Source organism: Acyrthosiphon pisum, chromosome A1, assembly GCF_005508785.2.
Source record: "Acyrthosiphon pisum isolate AL4f chromosome A1, pea_aphid_22Mar2018_4r6ur, whole genome shotgun sequence".
Lineage (NCBI taxonomy): Eukaryota > Metazoa > Arthropoda > Insecta > Hemiptera > Aphididae > Acyrthosiphon > Acyrthosiphon pisum.
In genome coordinates this window covers 134,181,282-134,203,476 of record NC_042494.1, presented here as the reverse complement: position 1 = coordinate 134,203,476, position 22,195 = coordinate 134,181,282, and the positions used below count along the sequence as shown (strand labels likewise).

The window sequence follows — 22,195 nt, the reverse complement described above, 5'->3', positions numbered from 1 at the left end:
TATGAAAAAAAAATGTATTCAATAAGCAGGATGAATAATAATTGCGTAATTTAATGCAAGTAAAACATACATGTATAGTATGCTATACAAAACGAAATAGTATCTATGTTATTTTATTAATTAGTTATTATCTAAGATGTATTATGCTTAGGTATACCTAAGTAGAAAACATTGGAAGTTTTATGACAATGTTATTATTTGGATTTTTGATTTATAATAAAAATGTATATAATAAAATTATTATGTACATAAAAGTATTAAGTACTTTTATTCTTTATAACAAAAGTGTTAAAAAATAACTTGTTGTAATACATCAAACCTAAATAAATAGTATGTTAGAGTACTACAGTATATAATATTATACTATAATGAAGTCTATTGATAACGAAACATTGCCGGGTTAGCGAGTAATATATAAATAAAAATATTATATACTGTGTGGTAAAAAATAATAATTTGTAAAATTATGAAAATAGTACAAACATCTAAATAAATAATATTCCACTGTGAAACAAATAATATAATACCATATATCTACCTAAATTATTTCGATGATAACTATAGCGAAATTTCAAACAATTTTTTTATATTTTGTTCCCATTGTTTGACTGTTTGTCGTGTAAAATGATTAAATTATTAATTATTATAAGATCTAAATGTAATGGTTTATTGTTTAACAAAATTTCTACAGCTATGACAATCACTTATTGTTAAATACGTTTAAATTCCATACTTGTAAAGGTTCCTTGTCGAGTGGTGTGATACAATATTATTACATAAAATATGTTCATCAAAAGTATACGACACATTTTAATTATTAATTCATTTGTCACGAATAGTACAAAATGCAAATATAAAAACCTTGCAATCCATATTATTTATGAAATAGATTTGCACATACTTAACAGTTGACAGGTTCAATGTCTTACAAATATTTTGGTTTTTGTAACTTGTAACTTGTGGAACTGTTCAGTAGGCACCGACATCTAATATGGTAGTTATTCATATATTACACCTATAGCATGTATTTCCCAATATTGTTTTGTGTTCTGATATTAATATGGTCAAGTAATGGAGGTGTCAACATTGACAATAATAATTATGATATCAAGATTAATGAAGAATTTTTAAAAAATATTTCTCATCATTACTGTGATCGTTTAACCGGAACGCATGTTGTATTGCTGGCTGAAAAGTCTGCGGCATCGTACTACAAAGTTTTACAAAGGTAAAATTGATGATAAATATTACAGTTTACTTGATTTCGTAAACTTTTTAACTATCGACAATAATAATTTATTCAGTATAATAATATAACTGTTGGTAACACCATTATTCATTTAGGTATACAATACGTATATTATTATAACTTATCAGTATAATAATATACCTATTATTTAAATTGATATCTGACTTATCGGCGAATTAAACTTTATTGTTTGTTTCAGATCGTTTCATTCGACATTTTATGTACACAGTACACTAGTCGGATATGCATCATTGAGTGACTATAACATTATCTTTATCGAAGATGAAACATTTTTTTTTGATGAAAGCATTTACGACCATCGATTTTGGCATACCATGAAGACCTATTTAATAGTCAGTGAAAACAAATTGAAAACTAAAATAATATGGCCACATATCAAACGTATTTGGGAAACTTTCAAAGTTTTTAAGATTTCCTTGTTGAACCTAAACAAATTGAAAGTTCTAAGGATATTCAATGGCAAGTTTTACAAATACGCTACAGTTCGTAAATTGAACTACGGCATAAAAGATGTGAAACAATACCCACTACGAGTGGTTATATTTTCGAGGATGCCGTCCATTATATTTCACAACGGTGAATGGACTGGGCCGGACTGGAACACATTGCAGGCGTTTTCAAAAAGAATGAATTTCGCTCTTAAAATATCATTTTTTTCCGATCACTCCGGGTTTGGAGAAAGGTTTGTTGCTTTAGTACAATAAAAATTAATATTGAATACCTACCTGACGAACGATACTAATATAATAATAATATATCATACCTATAACCGGGCTCAGGGGTTATATCCAGGTAACTGTTAGGAGTAAAAGTTCACTGCGGTCATCAAATTGTTATTTTTAATTGTTTTTTTAGTTTAAAAAAACTAAGTAGGAAGTCCCGAACTTCCGAGCCCGAGGGAATTAGCCCATACCACACATTTCTCGTCAGGCCTGCCTATTATAATACTCACGCATATAATTGTGCCATATAATGGTTTTCGTTGTACCGAAAACGAATAATATATTATACGTGTTTATTACCTATTTATTGAGTCAGTCAACGAAATGTGTAATTTATTATAATATATTATTATAACATTAATTGTTTCAACAGCTTTAAAAATCAATTTTACAATGTTGTTATTATACGTGCAACATTGCAGGTTAATAAACGGATCGTACACGGGTGTACTGGGCGAGGTGGTTTACGACCGGGCAGACGTGTCTTTCAACAGCCGTTTTCTGAACGATCCGATGATCCACAAGCCGTATCACTACACCCGAAACAACGGTTTGGATTTCATATGTTTTATCGTGCCGAAAGCCGAAACGTTGACAAGACTTCAAATACTGTGGATGACTTTCACCGTTGAAGTTTGGCTGTGCGTGGCTGTCACGTACGCGTTGATGACCAAGTCTTTTCAGATTTTTAACAAATTGAATTTGTCTGGCGGACGGAAAATATCCGATCCGTTTATGACTAGCCTTCAGGTAAAAAAAAAAAAAATGAAAAAAATTTTTATAACGTTGTCGCTGATTTTATAAATGCGTTTTTCAGGTCGTTTTGGGCATGGGCGTTTGTAGTTTGCCAAAACATGTGGCCGGGCGTATATTTTTCGTATCTTGTTCAGTGGCTTGTTTCGTTATGGTAATTTTATTTCAGGCATCAATGGTGACCAAGTTGAGCAAAGAAACCAGTCATAAAGAGATCGACACATTGGAGGAACTCGATAAGAGTGGAATGGAAATCCGAACTTCATTGCGTTATGTTCGGGATGCCTTGGCAATATATTCGACGACAAAATCTCTTGCGAATAAAATAGATTTAGAAAAAGATAGACAAGGTTATATAGCGTCAAAATTTGTTTTTATTGCAAGAATCATGAATTTGAGTCTCTCAAAGTATTCAAATTTTATTGGGCACTTTGAACAACAAAGTGTTGAATTGCACATAGTCAGGGTAAATTTCATTATTTATTATACTAGTTAGTCTCTATATATCACATAATTAAAGTAAAATTTTGAATACCTACACAAATCTATAAGAAGTTCACAAAAGTTAGTTAATTTAATTTTTGTTTTACGTCTTACGTTTAGACTACAGTCCAAAAAAATATACAAAGCTCAAGTGTCTTTTATTATTTACTTAACATTTAAGTAATTAATTATTTATACATAAAATCCAATACCTTAATTGTTTTCAAAATATTGTTCTTTAAATTGAGCCAACGCGTAGTTTTTCACAGACAATTGAGGGTAATTAGTTTTTTTGGTGGAATGCCAAGGTTTGCTCTAGTGAATAATAATCACGAAAATCGATACTTAGTATACCTAAAAAAAATGTGGTCTAAAACTATCCATAGTATTCTAAACTGTTCATATACCCTAAGTCACTATATTTGATATAATATATTCAGTACCTATGAAAAAAGAGACATGTGGTTTTTATCATTTTAAATTGGATTTCTTATCACTCCCCCGTCATAAGAAATATATAACGTGTTTGTGTATTGATTGTAAGATTTTTCTTTAAGCTTTTCCTGGTTGAAATTCTGTCATTATTTCACAATATCGTAATTTTTTTTTTTATTAATTAACCCGCGAAAACTTAAGCCATTGGGTGGTTTTGTAACTGTGGGGGAGGGTACTGTAGGTTTTTGTAAACACGTGTGTTTTTAGTTTGGCAGAATTTTCAAGTGGGCACCCATAGGTATCTACCATGCCCGGGTGGGGGATGTCGGCCTCTCTCTCCAGACACCGTGACTGCCCGAAGAAAAGTGCCACCCGAGACCAAGGTTCGAACCGACGACGGTGCGCGTCCCAACCGACTCCTTAGTCCGCTCGGCCACTCCGTTCCCCCCATAATGTTATTTTAACTTCTAAACACATTCCTATTAAAGATACCTATCATATTTTTTTACTAAATAGTTTTAGTTACATTTAGCTCATTTGTTAGTAAGCAGTATTCCTATAGTTAGTATGGTTAATTTTTTGTGCATTAATTTCTATACGCATGACGTAAACAATTATGTTTTTTACTAACAGTTTAATAATTAATGTTTTCTGTTTTCTTTCCTATAGGAATGTCCACTGAAATATTACCTGACTTATGCAATTGCAATTGACTTTCCATTTTTGGACGAGTTAAATGATCTTCTTACACGTTTTCAAGAAGCCGGAATTACCCTCAAGTGGAAAACAGATATTCAAAAGTTAGAACTAGTTTATTATGAGCCACTAAATTCCAACTCATCAAAAGGCTTAAAAGCGTATTCATTGAATGATTTATGGTTTGCTTTTGTTTTTTTGTTCGTTGGCTACATATTGTCAATGATTGCGCTAATGTTGGAATTTATTTTCAAAAAATTTCAAAAATAAGATCACGGCGTAGATATTTGTTATTATATTGATTTAAATTATAAAGAACAGAACACAGGTATACATACCCATTACCCATATGGTTTAATTATTGTAAAATGCGTGGTGATAAACGAATAACTTTTTTTATTTTGATATTGGCAATATTGTTTTTAGTGATTCTGATTACAATGATTTAGCATTTAATAATATTTTAAAGACAATTTTTTTTGTGTTGTGTGCTCCTTTAAGATTCTAGAATCGAATTAAATATTCAAAGTCCAGTTTAGTCCAAAATTTTAACCATCCATTTAAAATTCAATGAAAACTCAAAACAATTTCCTTAAATCAAAATATTCACCACAAGTTCTCTATCCATGTTTTAAGTTTCATTAAATATATTGGCTCGAACAATTATTTGTTATTTGAAATTAATATTTGTATTTTAAATATTTACAAAGATATTTGTTGATAACTGATAAGTGTAAAATCTCTAGACCATTTTTCCGGCTAAATAATTGAAATTAATTTAATGATTCGTGAAATTTAGTGTGTTTAGTCCAACATCAATAATATTAAAGAAAGCTCTTAATAAAAAAGAAAAATTAGTCCAATTATCGATAGTTTTCAAAAATTAATATTTTTATTTTTGGAGGGTTTTTTGCCTCGAATACATTATTTGGGGTTAAGCCCCGATCTCCACCTATGGTAAGTCTTAAGTAGTTATCATTATGACGTTATATTTCGTAATGTATTAATGTATAAACACTATTCTCCAATATTGTTGTATAACAGATAATATTATATACGTATAATGTATATTAATAGTTATCACTCACAGATATTAAATAATCTACTTAGGTATTTTGTATAAAGTTATATTGATTTGTTTTGTGCATTGATTTAGAATTTTAGAACCATATTTATTTAAAATTGAACCATGCATATCTACCATTATGTTATAATATCATGTTTAAGATTACAGATCAAATTATAAATTTTATACAAATAATTTAATGTAACTGTATTATTGTATTATTATAATTTAACTATTGTCATAAGGTTGCTTTTAAAATATCTAGCAAAATAATAAACTATGACAATTATTTTGTTGTTAAAACATTAATTTCACAATGACATTTGTTTGTTTATTTATTTTTATTTCATATAAAGAAGACTTATTTTATTTTAAACATATAGCTCTAATAATAAATAAGTGGATGTCGCTCTGTTGTACACTAGATTACAAGAGGGTCATTGTATAATGGATTGTATTAGACTTGAATTCAATGATAAAATATCATGATAAGAATAACAATTCTGAGCGGAGACGGTTTGTCAGTCTGGATATTTTATATTGTTATTATTTATTTTATCATGTAAGTTGAATTAATATTATAATATTATAATTTTATATTCGTTTCTATGGTTTCTATAAACAAATCGTTAGAAATTAAAATCCCATTTTTTAGCGTTTTTTCGTAATTTTTCGGTGGTTTTTCTCGTGGCATTAAATAACTATTGATAAACTCGAAAAATGACCCGTTTAAAGTGCCATCTTGATCCAATTTGTTAAAATATAAGGTACTATATGTTGAAATTGAAGCACTTCTTCTGGTAGAAATTTTGTATACAGAATACAAAAAAAAAAATAAACACAATTGTAAAACCAATAGCTTTCTCGCTCCGCTAAGAATCTAAAAAACCATCTCATTAGATTTTAAATTTATTATTGATTAAAATGTTTACTTTTATTTTAATTGATTATAAATCCCTAAATGATAATATAATATGTATATCGTATATAATATGTAAAATACTAAAGCTTATACATTTCCATAATACATATATATTTCATACAAGGTACTCAAACCTTTATTATAGTCAAAATATAGAAAAAAATCCAATAAGACACAACATTTAAAACCTAATACCTTCATACATTTTAGTCATAAGTTCATAACTCATTCATTGCTGTTCTCTGGGTTCTAGTAATATTATACAAATAATTAATAAGCTGAATGATTAATTATTCACTTACCTAAAACTGCTAAACGTATATTAAATGAACTGAGAAACGTTTGATAAAACACGCACGCACACTAGCTTACCTATAATTTTAAATAAAAATATACTCGAACTACCTACATTCATTTTTTTTTTGTTATAAATATAAGATACATTTAATTTTATATACCACACGCATGGCTTAAAAATATATTTAAATATCTATAATGTCCTATATTACAAGGGGGTAATAAATACTTTTAAAAATATCACCCTTATAGATAATTTATTAGAAATATTGAAAAATAATGTATTGATGATTACTGTATTTTAATATTTAATAGAAAATAGTAATGCAGACAAAAATATAAAAATGCTGACGTATACATTTAAAATTTGGGTAAAATTATTATTGCAAACTATAATTAATATTTAAAGTTTAACTATATGATTGGGGGTAGAAAAATAATTGTATTATTTCCACATGTTTTTAACTATCCAAAAATTGCTCTCTGCTTGAAGCTGATAAATTATTAATAAAAAGGTGGGCAAGAGGGTACACATCTGTTGTACATTAGGTGTCATGTAGGCGCAAGTCATCATAATATATTAATATGGATGTGTTAAATTTTCATTGAATGATTATATTATATAATAAATATTATAATATATTATAATTTTTACTAAAAAGTTATTATATTAATATGAAGAGGATTCTATACTGACCAATTTTAAGGAGTTCAATGTAGGCAATTTTCTTGGCGCGTGTGTGTAGTAATAGTGTTTAATAGTGGATTGACTGTAATGTAAAACAAATAGTGAAGCATTTCTGCAGCTACCATGCCAACAACGCGCTACTATTTCTCAAACTTCTGAAAACATAATTTAATTCGTGACGAAGTTTACTTCAAAGCGACTTCTTTAAGTTTTTGAAAAAAAAATTTTAGTTCAATATTAATGAGTTACAGAGTTCAATTTCAAAAAAGTGGAAAAGTAATTTTCAAATAAAATCCATACAAACTAAATCGAATTTTACTAAGTTTTAACTACATTTTTCGAAATTGTAAATTCAATTACTAAGATATAAGTAGTCATTAGTCAGTATTATTGGCATAAGATAGGTCTATTTTAGCAAAAAACTCAGTGAGGAACGAATTCATTTAATTAGGTGCTAAAATTAATATCTTAAAAACGAATGCTAATTCCGGTGCCCGTAAGTATTGCACAGTTATAAGGATATCAGGATTAAGCATAAACACTGAAAGATTTCTGATAATTTATCATGTTTTTTTACTGTATCACTATTCACTACTATAAACTACTTAACTATAATATCATGTTCTAATAGTGACATTTTCAATTTTTAACTCCACATATATTAAATAAATTAAAATCTACATTGTACATAATATATATTACAATATCTCTAACTATCAATTTAAAAAATAAAGTATTGACATAATTATCCCAGTGAATATCATTGCTATGACAACTAAAACAATTTTTATTTGAAAAATGACAATTTGTGAATAATGAAATATTTATTTAGAAATTTTTTTATGCACAATCTATTGGAGGTCAACGAGAAAAACGAACAGGGGGTAATAAAATAAAAAAAATAATTAATACCAATTTAAACCTATTATAAATCAATCTACATATTATAATTATTAAGCAAACAGTTGTTATTGTTATTGCGTACGAGTTGAAAGATTAAATTAATTTCATCGGTTTTATTTTGAATCTTTAATTCATCTGGACTGATTTTCTACTGATTTAACAATTAATATTATTTTGTAGGTTGTATGAATAACCTGGAAAAATAAAATGACACCGTCGGCGTCAATACTATATACAATTATTTAATATATAATAATAATATTATTTGTATTATGCATTAATGTCTAATGAATATAAAACAATTTTAAATTAAGTGTATAACTAGGTTTACATACATTTGTGTATAATTGTATAATAGTATTATTCGATTTCTTGGAATGTTCGACATTTGTCATGTGAGGATTTCTTTGAGAAATGGTATCGAAATGTCAAATAGGCTTTTTATATTTTAATCTTATAATCAAACATTTATGTGTTTATACATAAATCAATAATGTTGCTACTTGCTATAAATATGAACTTAACAGTGGTCCTAAAATCAGATACCTATTAATTATTATTACTTTAATAATTTAATAATCCAACGGTTTGAATCCAATATTCTAATTATAATATATAATTATAAAACGATTTATTGAACATGCAACAGAGCAACACATTTCGACCCCCGCCCTCCCCAAAAAGTTATTTTATTATATAAATACAGTTTAGCTCCCAAGCGATTATTGAATATTTTTTCGTAAACCTACGATATTCCAAATGAAACGATAGCCTTTAATTATGACACCTAACTTGATACTAGTCTGAGGCAAAAAAGCCTCATTTTATAGCAAAAAAGAGATGCTAAATAATTATGCTACCTACTTCTGCAGTACTATCATTTTATGTTTACCTTTAATCTCGATTCCCAAAATATTTTTTTGTTGAATGCTGTATAATTTCGTTTATATAGATTCGATGAATTTTGATTAAATTTTACCTCACGTTTTAATAAATTCGTCACGTTTTCTCCTTAATGCTAGTTCGTCAACTATCATGGGCTTATCCAGATTTCGGTTTGATGGTTTAGATCTTTACAATAAGCGTTTTCAATATCAAACAAATTAAGATTTATTTCTAATGCATAAGTAATGTCATGAACTAAATTTTCAACATTTTCTTCCTTTTCCTTTTGGGACTAATTATTTCATTTATTTCAACATAATAAGATTTCTCATTTTCCTTCAAAGTGCTAATGTAATATTCCAGGCTTTAATTTATTTATCTTTTTATATCAATGATTTTTCCAGCTCAATAACACGATTTCAAGTGCCTCTAATACATTTAAGTTTTAAACAGAAAGATTAATTAAGAAAAAGGTATAGCCCATTTTCAATATATATTTTTTAATATGATAGTTACTATGACATAGTACAACGACTGTCAAACTTTTTTTCAACATGACCTATACAAAATTAATGATTCATGTTTCTCTTCAACGGCTGAAATAATGAAAAAAGGTAGGTAATTTAAATTAAAAACTTTGAAACATAAATACTTTAGAAGGACAGATAATAAACCAGCTGTCACTATATTACAGTTTTAATCTAAAGTATCAATATTATGGTTATATTATAGTTACATAATCTTTAAAATTAATGATCTCTCAACAAAAAAGTATTTTTTATTTCATTTCATCCGACATAATTTTTCCACTCCCAGAGTTTGCCACTCGCGGGAAATTGCACACCATTGCTCCTCCCCCCCCATCCCTAAAAGAAGCACTGGCCGTTAGAGCACTATTCGGCTTAAATAAACCTCATTGTCCTCATTGACCGTATAAGTACCTACCTACGTATAATTCACCCACAGTCTCTTTTTAAAAGGTTTAAATAACGTAAATAATAGAAAATAATATTCAACAGAGTTTTTGGTCGGAAACACTTTTATTTGTGTAAGTATAGAACAATCATAAAATAACACACTTGGCATTTGCTACAGTTGCCATTTCATACGCGTAAAGCCGTCGAATCTATAACCTCTTGTCAAGTTTCACGACCACAGTCGTGGGCTTGCGCTTGTGGTGGTGTTACAATAATATTATTGAAAAATGGAGTCACCTTGGCATATTAAGCTTCGCTGACCTATCTTAAACAATTACCTATAGTTGCTAAATTAATAAATTCCTATAACTATACTGCATAATATTATATACTATTATATTATATTTTATATAATTACATTGATGACTGTCTACAATATACGACAGTGGTAATAGTTCTACAGTATTATACATTTTAACAATATACACACATTTAAATTTAAATCTACATAGTGGTACATATTAGTTTCAATAAATCTCTATGTAAGTATTGGTTATGTAATATTTATACAGTGGTATACCTTAGTATTACTCAGTAGTCTCTAAGTATTAACATTATTATTCCAGTGAATATCATCGCTATTAAAACTAAAAAATACATTTAAAAATGGAAAGTTAACAATTTAACATAATTGAAATTAAACCGATTTAAACCTTTTATAAATTAATATTTTTACTAAACAAATAGTTATTAAGGTTATTGTGTAAGAAATTAATAATTAATGTTTTTATTTTATTTATATTATTTTCATTCTAAAGTTCATCTGGACTAATTTAATAATGAATTTACAACTGATAGTATTTTGTAAGTAGTATGGATAACCTGAAAAAATAAAATCATTTAATGTAAGCATAATATTATGTAATCTTATTTGTATTGCGCATTAATGAATATAAAATAATTATAAATTAAGTGTATAGATAGGTTTACATACGTTTGTGTATAATTGTAAGTTGACAATGATATTCGTCGATACATTGAGTTTAAAGTTGTTTGCGTTATTAATTTGCATCGTAAGCAATAACAATTTCTTGAACTTGATGTTCATTTCTGTCCAATTACAACTATATAAAGCAACATTTATTGCATCATTCTGAAATGAAGTTACCAAACGTTATTGTATTGAAAGACATAGATGCATTGCAACTGGTAAATAAATGATCCATAATAACGTAATAGTAAAGTTATGTACTTTATTATGTTTGGTTAAGTATTGAATTGAAAATTTGTTTGATAAAAGTTATGACATAAACTGAGAATAAAATAAACAGTAGTAAATAGTTTCAATATTATATGATATTGTAGAGTTATTACTTATCAAGTTTAATATAACTATAAACTAGATATAAAACAGTTACAATATTATGACATAAACATTTTCAAATTGATTTATTAACTAATTACTTAATTCAAGTTTATGAATTATGGTTAATATTTTAAAATCTTTTTAACAAAGATAAAATTATAATAAACTAACTTATCCCGGCTTTGCCCGTGTGCAGTTTTTTTGGTGTCATATCTTGTATAGTATATACGAATGCTGGGTGAGTTAACGATTTTTTTTTAACTCGTTAAGTTAAGTTATTTTAAAATAATAAAGTTAAGTTAAGTTAAAAGTTACTGGTATTTTTTTCGTAAACTTATAAGGTTAACTCTGAAAAAAAAGTAACTTAACTTAGTGTAAAGTTAAAATTTGGTAATTTGTAAAAATAAAAAATTCCAGACACATAATATGGTTTATTAGATACCTAGTTTTTCTTTACGCTCAAGAAAATTACTGGAGAAATTTAAAATGATACATCAAGATAAAAACCTCATTAAAAAATGTGCATTATTATTTTTCGGACGAAAATTCATTTAATTTAGATACTTTTGAAATAAAATCACTTTAAATTAACATATTAATCCTAAAAAAATGTTTACGTTTTAACTTTTAATTCATTAATGCCCAGCCTTGGTTAGGTTAGAGTATATCTCAGTTTTAGTGTACCTCAGTTTTCACGGACGAATCGGCGTCAATGTACCTAGCTTTGTAAAACAGTTAAACCTGGATGGGCAACCGCAAGTCGTGGATTGGATTATTACAGTTGGTATATTTTCTAACGTGGTTTAAACTACTTACTATCTAAACTTTTCTGACATCTCTAAATACAATCCCTGAGATTTTCGTCAAATTCAATTGAGTAGTTTTTGAATTAATATACGCTACACACATACATTTGGTTTTAAGATTTGATAAATACTTGTACCTGATCTACCCGAGTAACCAATGCCAACTATTTATATACCAAAAAAGGTTTCAATTTCCACCCTGAATCTCAAAATCCTTATTTCAGGACTCTTTATAACTATGAACATTTTGGAAAATTATTCTTTAGTGAGTTTCTTTTCATAAGACGAAACTACTGAGTACTGACTAAATTGCATACTCATAGTTTTGATGGTACCGGGATGGCGATGATGAATCAGTCAGTCAGCTATAGTTAATCACAATACACTCAAATAAATGGAATCCCCCAAGGATCCTCACTATCGGTTACTCTCTTTTTACTAGCTATCAATGACACAACCACTACCATAAAAAAAACCCGTAATTGCCAACCTCTTCGCAGACGATTTTAACTTCTGGTGTAGAAGCCAAAATCTCAAAACTGTGCAGAAACTACTACAGGATACGACAAACAAAATTTCAAAATGGGCTACCCAAACAGGATTTAAAATCTTTAGCGAAAAATCACAGTGTATGGTCTTCAGCAATAAGAGAGGCCTAAACTACATTGACATCCAGATGAACAACACTGCCATCCCAAATTTGAAGAAGGGGTGGGAATAGCAATCATTAACGAAAACCTTACCTCCATTTTTAAACTCCCCGAATGTTGCTTCATCTACACGGCAGAAGCCATAGCAATCCTGAAGACAGTGGAACTCGTAATTGAATACGGGAACTCCCGCAAAAACAATTTAATACTTTCTGACTCTCTGAGCACACTCCAAAGTCTAAAAAATACTACGAACACAACAGACATGGTAAGGAGCATACAACAATAAATAAGCCTTTCAAAAATCCAAGGAACAAACATAGCCTTTATCTGGATCCCTGGGAATAGTAATATAGAAGGGAATGAAAAAGCAGACAAACATTCCAAAAAAGCAGCAACATCTACAGACGCCTAAAAATTACGGCCACACCCGTCTTACACACGAATACCTCATGAACAAAGGAGAAAAACCACAGTGCGTTACTTTTGGAACCGAACTCTCAGTCAATCATGTAATCACTGAATGCCTACAATACGCAGATGAACATAGAAACGTCCACATACCCATCACACTAGATGCAGCACTCGGACCAGACGCAGATACCACCATACAAATCCTTAAATTCTTAAGAAAAACAAATCTGTACAGAAAAATTTAATTTTAAGTTAAAAAAAAAAATGTATTTGTAAACATATGTAACTAATGGCCTTTGTCGTCGATGTTAATTGTTAATTAAGAACAATAAAAAAAAAAAAAAATTGAATTTCCACAGTGAATTTCAAAATCTCTGTTTGACCACCTCTTCGAAATGCAAATATTGGATATCGCACTAGATCATTAGAAGAACCACTATTCAAAATTTCCATATCGTACGTTTTATAGTTGTTAAGATGTAGCAATGAATGAGTGGTATTTGAATTATATACATATAAATCAGTTTTTTTGATTTTTATACTTACATATTTGTCGATTTCACTGAATAAATAACATGTTAAGAATAAGTGAATGGTGGTAATTACAGAACCTGAGATGAACTTAATGCTCTCTGGTGATGTCAGTGGAACACCTTTATTTGCATTCTATAAAAATCAATGTAAAATATTATTTCTGATGTTGATTTCAATAAATATTATATAGAATTTTACCAAAAGAATTACAAAAGGAATTAATGACATTAATACTGCTTCAGACAGCAATTCAACAAGTATAATGGGACGCAATACGTCATAAATTTCATGAATTTTCCTAGTAAAAAAATTAAAGTAAATATATTATCAGTATTTATGTAATACCTATTGATTAGAATACGATAATAGTAATTACTTCATTGATTTTTGATGGTCTTTTATTATTAGTACCAAATTAATTAAATCCTTAGGTTTTTCATTTATAGACTGATTTTCATCACCTAAAATGCCATTTTACATGATACAATTTTATTGGTACCTAGGTAATTTAGTTCGTAAAATATATAAAAATGAGAATTTATTCTGGCACAAAATTATGCAACTATGACTTCTGATTGATGTTTATTTAAGATCTGTCTATATTACATTAAACTAAAATGGAAAAAATCCTTGGAAACTTTTAAGGGTCAACCTGGCATTTTCACTTATTAGGATTACCCACATTGAATTTTTATTTTTAAATTATACACGTTGGTATCAATGTATTATACTGTATTATACTTTAGAATTTGTATATCTAAAAATAAAAAAGATATTTTCATCTTTGTTATTGAATGTCCTTACTCCTTGCAAGAGAAAGTTACCTGTGGTTGTAGGTATGATTTTTAAACTTGAACGAGAGCTCCCCCTAAAATTGATGTAAATTAGTTGCCAAAATATAAAAATAAATTGAGCTTGATACGACAATAATATATCGGGACTGCGTGAATTTGGTTTCACAGCAAATTTGGTATATTGTTTTCGGTGAATATTCACAATAATCTCTTACGCGAGGCACGAAATTTGAAGCACGTTTTTGATAAACACCGTTATTCTTAAGTATATACCTGGAAAGGGGGTATAGTCAAGTAATCAATGCTTATCACACTGGAGACTCTACAAATCTACAGTTGTGATACAGTGAAAATTACCGTTTCCCTGAACTTTTATTTTATTTTTCCCGGTGCTTTTGAAAACCATTGGGAATTTTAAATATTGACCTCCTGAATACACTAACTAAATTCACTTTCCCATCAAAAAAAGATACTGCTGATGAAAATCGAAACTGTTTCTCATTCATCGCTGGCTCAGAATCGAAAATGATATTACTTAGTTATACCTAGGTACCCACAAAAAAAATTAAATAATAATAGGAATGCGTAAAAATGCTAACTTACTTTTAATTTGATCGGTATGGGTATGATTATATCCTAATGTTTTGTATGATGATGCAATCATTTTTAACTGAAAGCTGATGGTTATACAAAAAGAAATTAACATACAATCAAAAATAATCATCGAATAGGCATATAATGTTAGAGACATCGCCTCAAATAAATAAAATACATAAAAGTTATCATTATAAAATTGGGTTGACCCCGAAAATAATAAATTGAGTACATTGTATCGGTATTGATTGAGTATACTCTCTTTGGATTTAACATTTAAATAATTGTCATTTATTATGATTGGAGGAAGAACCAATAGAGATACAAAAATAATCCACAATACTGTAAAAATATTTGAAATCTTTATGGATTTTGATCTAGCATTCATAAGAATAGATTTTTGGTGGCCACTATAATATGACAAAAAATCGGTAGATGTATAACTTATAAACTTCCACAGTATATCAGATTTAGCAATTACGAACAACATTTTGATCATAGTGAAAAATTGCGCAAACATGATCATTATATATCTAACGACTACAGTGAAATCATATCGAGAATGGTATATACTTATATTACACATTAAAATATCCAGTATAAGGAGCAGAACTGAAATATAACCACCAAGCTTACAAATTTTACAACCATATATTGCTGTAGCATTTGGGTCTAGTAATTGATAAAATCCAATAAGCTTCATCAACTGTATATTGATAATATAAGACGTTTTTGTATTAACTGGTGTCATCGTATTATATTGATTTGATGTTGTTTTGAAGCCACTGTTTAAAACAAAAGTTCATTAACGTGATTAATATGTAATATATTATACAGAATGATTGTGTTCGGAGCATAGTTGTCAATTTGGTGGAGGGGGATTTAGGGTGGGCTAAAAGTCCCCCCCCCCTATTATATTTCTTAACTTAACCTCGTAAGTACATAAAATATATTAATATGGTAATGCGTGTTAATTAAAATTGATATCCTCCTTGAATTTTAACTAAATATACGCCTATGGTTTGGGGTGCTTTCTGAGCTGTAGAAACTAAAGTGTGTGTAGAGAAGGCGACTTTTAAATTGTTTAATGGATATGTTTAGGAAATGTTAAAATATATAAGTAAATACAAAAATTTGGGAATTTAAATAAGTATTTTCAAAAAAATGTACAGTTTTTTTGAATTGACCTTATGAGACTACCTTTTCTGATTATTGTATTATTAAAAATATTTAAAAATAAAACAGAAACCAGCCTGAATAACTATTGGCTAGTCATAGCTGGAGTAATGGAATATATTATAATGTTTGGATAGTAAATAAATATGTTAAATTACATTTGTATAGATAACGAACTCTATTGAGTGGATATATTTTATCTCATGTTTAAAAATAATAATTTAATTTATTATTATTTTATCTTAAAATGCGGACATGTGGCTATAAAGATAATAATAAAAAAATTGAGAAAAGGTGTATCTATTTTAATTTGTGTATTTGGGTTCCAAAATATATATTAAATATTTATAAGCTTAGTGTTAATTTTTTTTTGGTTTCTGTGTTTTTAATGAATTCCTATATTTTTATCGTGGTGCACACTCTATTTTAAGAATAAGTAATTTAAAAAAAATGATTTAACTGGGAAAAAGTATTTTATTATTTATAATGTTTATAAATTATAATATTTTTATACACGAGTTATAATTATTTTATGAAGTGAATAAGCTTATATTTTTAGCCAAATCATCTAAAAAATGTAATCATATTGTTTCAATTATTGCTAAATTTTACTGACATAATAATTTTATACTTAAACTTACCAGCTACTGCAGTTAATTATGTGAAACTTATTGTGAAGATTATTTTCTAAATTGATATTATTAGATTTATTAATTGAACGTCCGCCGTTTGTCATGTAAGGATTTCTTTTGAATAAAAGTGTTCGATAGGTATTTTTAATTTTTATTATAGGTATGTGTTGCATACATTATTAAATAGGTAAATCAATAATATATATACAATATGCTTAACTGTTAACCATTGTTATAAAATTAATTATTAATACTTTCATTATATATTTATATTTAATAACCCAACGTGCAGAGGTCCAATCCAACTTTCCAAAAGTATACCGGGTAATTTTTTTATCATTGAACACTCATTATTTTTAAATGTAAAAGTGTTTTTAAAAAAATACAACTTTTTTTTATTTCTAGTTTTTAAAAACAACATTAAAAAAAATTATATTTTTTTAAATATTTTTTATCCTCAACATTTTTTAAGTTTTTTACTTTTTGAATGACCACATACTGTTTGATTTTCATATTTCGAAGCGGAATATTTTTCCAAGTATTTTGATACATAAAAATCAAATTCAGGGGAAGTATTTTATGAGTTATAAGTATTTAAAGTTTAGTTGAGCGGAGTGGAGTGGTACGCGGGCACCCCGCTAAATGTTGGTCATTACTCCGCTCCACAAAATATAAATATTTATTGGTCATAAGCTACTCATCTTAAATTCGATTGTTATGTATCAAAATACTCAGAAAAATTTTCTGCTTTCGAAGATGAAATTAAAACTGTGTATTGTAACTTGTAATTAAAAAAGTAAAAACTTAAATATATAATTTTTTAATAAACACTTTATTTTTGAACGATTTGATACCATGTAAAAAATATATTTTCAAAAACATTAATACTTTTAAATAATGAGTGTCCTACGTTAAATGAATCAACATAGTCTCATTTTATATAGCAAATAATTATGGTACAAGTAAGTTTACACCTTATTGGGGCGTAATTTTTTATTTTTATAGAGGTTTTTGAAATCTTTAGTAAATTTTAGAATTTTAGTTTTTAGAATGGTTATAGTAGCAGTGTCTATAACGTCTATGTATTTAATAATAATAATAATAATTATTATTATTTATTTTGCAACAATACTAATTATACAATTAATAATTATTAATACCTACATACAATTTACAATATGGCAACACAACCAATAAATATTTTAACTAAAAAACTATAAATTTTAATTGTATTATCGTGACAATAGTTTTCTAGTGATTACACCATACCTATGATATTTCCTCAAAAGATTACAGTTATATATATCATATATATTATTTCAACAACCCAACTGGCCTAACAATAAATTGTCAGCTACATGGGCAAATGCTCACCTAGCCACCTACGCTTTTGTGCAGTTTCACCACAACAGCGGTACTGTCTGTGCCAACCTTTTCAGCAAACAATTCATAATAAGTATATTGTTATTTATTTATTTCATTTTTATAGAAAACAATTGGTTTTGCCTCCACACATCTTGCTTTCGTGGCCCGATTTATCTTAAATAATCAGTTGCTAAAATAATATAATCTCACCTACAGGTAGGTACTAGCCACTAGGTAGGTACATAATGTAGTATAGTAAATTTAATCACATTAACGACAGTCGCAGCAGTTATACATTATATCGTTATTGAGTACGAGGTTGATAATTAATATTTATATTTCAGTGATATTATTCTAAAATTCATCTGGATTAATTTAATACTGATTTTACAACTGATATTATTTTGTAGGTAGTATGAATAACCTGAAAAAATAAAATGGTACTGACGTACTGTCAATACTAAATACAATTATTTAATGTATATATCCATAAGATGTTATAATAACAGTTAAAAAATATTAAAGATACATGTGTATGTTTTTTTTTATAAGCATTTAAGCTTAAAATTTGATATAATTCATCAAAATCTCAAAATCGTGCAAATTATTTTGTGATTACAAATGTATTACATTTTCAGTTTCTAAAGCTAAGGATTGAAAATTTAAAATAATATACATCTCGTAAGTAGTTCATACTAATAGAATATAGATTACCGAAAATTCTAAAGAAATATATATAGGTACACAGTTTTTTTTTTTATTGCAATTTTAAGTTCGAATTTGGACGAAATTAGATATTAAAACGAACAATAACGATCTTATATTTATTAATTATTTTGTTACAATTTAAAAATATTTTTATAATATAATAGATTGACTGAACAATATTCGTATACAATATTATATCATTGAAATTCAAATTTAACACTACCTATACATTATTATAACCAACTTGTTAGCTACTTACTGTACAACAAAACTGTATCCACCTTTTTAATTAGGAAGATTTTTAGGACATATGAATAGATATGTTAGATAAAATAAACATTTGGGAATTTGAATATTTAAATTTTAAAGGTATTGTAAATACATTTTTAGCTTCTTAATAATATTAATATTTATTTAATTATTTGTTAAATAAAAAAAACAATATAATTGTTTAAAAAATTGCAATAAACAACTTAACTGTCAATTTTTAATGAATATTTTTAATTGGGTAATCGAGTTTCAAAATATATATTTATAAGCGTTGGGTTCATTTTTTGTCTTATGCGTTCGTATTGAATATATTTTTTGTGTATGTTACACACCCTTTTTAGTGAATTAGTTATTTAAATTCTGGTTAGATTGAAAAAAAAATATTATTATTACTATTGCTTATAATATTTTTTATACAAAGTGCGTTATTAATTATTATCTTTTTATGCTTAATAAGCTAATACTTTGAACCGAATCATCTAAAACATTTTATTTTAATAATTGGAATAGGTATTGTACTGACATAGATATTACAATAGAACTTACGAGCCAAAGTAGTCAATGATGTGAAATTTATTTTCAAGACTTCTTGTAATGTTCGACATTTGCCTTGTAAGGATTTCTTGAGAGGAATGATGTTCGATATGCCTTTTTTATATTAAACAGAGGTACCTACCTGTTACATGCATTATTAAATATATAAATCAATAATTTTGTATGTATATATATATACTTAACAGTTAACCGTTGTCCTAAAAGCAAAAACTAATTACTATTACTAAAAAAAACATTGCTTTCCACGCAAAAAAATCGTGTCATACTCGTACATCAACGAATTGAAAAATGAAAATTTTTTTAGCATTTTTTAATTTTTAAATAATTTTTCGGCGCTTTTAAGATTTAATCAAAAAATCCTTAGAATATTTGCCCCAGTTCACCCCTATATTTGACGGTGACACACTGACACTATATATACAATGTGACATTATACTGTTAATGTATATTAATTAATTAATTATTTATACCCATATTATGGGCATTGATCTTTACAGATTAACGCGGATTTTCTATACCGAATACTGCAGTAGTTATCATACTTTCTGAAAATATTATGACTTGCCCCCCCAACCATGTCACTGGAGCAACCCTTGGTTGGAACCTACTAAACATCTTGCTTTCGTACCTAGGTATACACTTTAAGCTAGACTATCTCTCTAGAATCAGATTAGTCCTGTTAGCTTTGTTTAGGACCTAAAGGGACTGGAACCTTTATGATTTTATCGGTTTGGGTTTAGGTTTCGGTTCTCAAAAACCCAAAATTTTGGTTTTGGTTCTGGTTTCGGTTTTTAAAAATATTGAATTTCGGTTTCGGTTTCGGTTTCGGTTTCGGTTTCGGTTAATACCGGTTTTAACCCTTATTATTTGACTTTTTTTTTTTATCAATAAAGTACAATATAAAAAAATGAACATAATGTTAATAACCTCTTTTTAGTGACAGGTATTTGTAATTGAGTGTAACTATTTCAGAATTTAGGTAATATTATAAACAAAATAAATTATTATAAAACAATAAATTAAAATAAATAAATACATTTTAATATTTAAAATAAATATAAAATTATTATTAAAAAAAAAATAATAATGAATTTTTAACACACTTGGGTGACCCATGTTTCAGTTTGATATAATAATTTATAACTTATATATACAAATATAAATTTAAACAATATATACCGCGCTAATGAAGACGGAAGAACAGTTTAGTAGCAGGTACAGTAGAATAATTGTCGTACAGAGCATAGTATAGAGTAAAGAGTTAACGATACCCGCATCAGGTTTAGTTATTTAATATTATCAATGCAGTTAGGTAACAATTATAATTTATAATTTATTTGACAACTTACTCTGAATTCTGAATCACTTATAAACGTCCAAATTGCTATTATTTTCAGAAATTCTACATCAGCTATTGCGAATTGCGATTCAATAATAATATTGATATCGATTACATGCAAATTAGAATTTGGATTTTTGGTATTTCTTTTATGAAAATTCTGTTGTACTTTACACATAATAATATTCTTATTTCTTAGCATTGATAAACTTTTATAGTTCTACAATTCTATAATTATTTATTATTACTAATAATTAGTTATTACCTACTTACACCATAGATAAAATATCTATTGGATTTTGGAACCGAAAAAACCGAAAAAACCTCCACGCATCCAAATATAATTTTCGGTTTCGGCTCCTAAAAAAATGTATTTAAGGGTTCCGGTCCGGTTCCAGTCCCTGGTTTAGGTACGATGGTGTGCGTTTCAGCGTTTGTCTGTTCTGCGTCCGTTCTTTCAAAATCGGAATGACTATGAAGAATGCATGTGCCCTAGCGCTATTCGGGTGAAATAAACTTCATTCACTTGCAGTACGTATATCCCAGCAGCACTGTACCTCTTTAAAAGGTAAGAACGCAGAATACTTGAAATAATGTTCAAACTCGGGTATCAGGTCAGAAACATTTTTATTCAGGCGTTAAACAAACATAACGAAAATTTACTTAATTATAAAACACTTAACCTAATCCTCGGTCCATATCACCACCGTCGCTTCTCACCTATACAGTCGTAGTACCTTTTACCCCCTCGTCATATCACTACGAGGGGACCATTGCACATTGGTTGGCACGTTTGCACATTGCTTGGCCCTCAACAAATTGTCGTACCTATACTTTCTTGCCAAATCACTTGACGACAACAGTACAGTGTACTCTTGCCTGCGGCGGTGTTTCATAACAAAATATCATTGTCGCCTCAGCACATTTATTATAACTGCTTGGCTGGCCTGACCTG

At 27.9% G+C, this 22,195-nt stretch overlaps 1 protein-coding gene across 1 annotated transcript; it reads left to right on the top strand.

The window, feature by feature from the left end:
• The first annotated feature begins 2,397 nt into the window (after nucleotides 1-2,397).
• LOC100568790 (ionotropic receptor 93a-like) lies at nucleotides 2,398-5,590 on the top strand. Its single transcript, XM_029488368.1, has 3 exons — nucleotides 2,398-2,742; nucleotides 2,810-3,211; nucleotides 4,333-5,590. Exons 1-3 carry the CDS (start codon nucleotides 2,506-2,508, stop codon nucleotides 4,627-4,629), a joined length of 936 nt encoding a protein of 311 aa, XP_029344228.1. The 5' UTR covers nucleotides 2,398-2,505; the 3' UTR covers nucleotides 4,630-5,590.
• The last annotated feature ends 16,605 nt before the right edge of the window (nucleotides 5,591-22,195 follow it).

Excerpts from the sequence above, each read along its gene's own strand:
- LOC100568790 (XM_029488368.1), top strand. The coding sequence starts at position 2,506 with ATGATCCACAAGCCGTATCACTACACCCGAAACAACGGTTTGGATTTC. Across the intron at positions 2,743-2,809 it reads CGTTTATGACTAGCCTTCAG|GTCGTTTTGGGCATGGGCGT; the intron begins GTAAAAAAAAAA and ends TGCGTTTTTCAG. Across the intron at positions 3,212-4,332 it reads TTGAATTGCACATAGTCAGG|GAATGTCCACTGAAATATTA; the intron begins GTAAATTTCATT and ends TCTTTCCTATAG.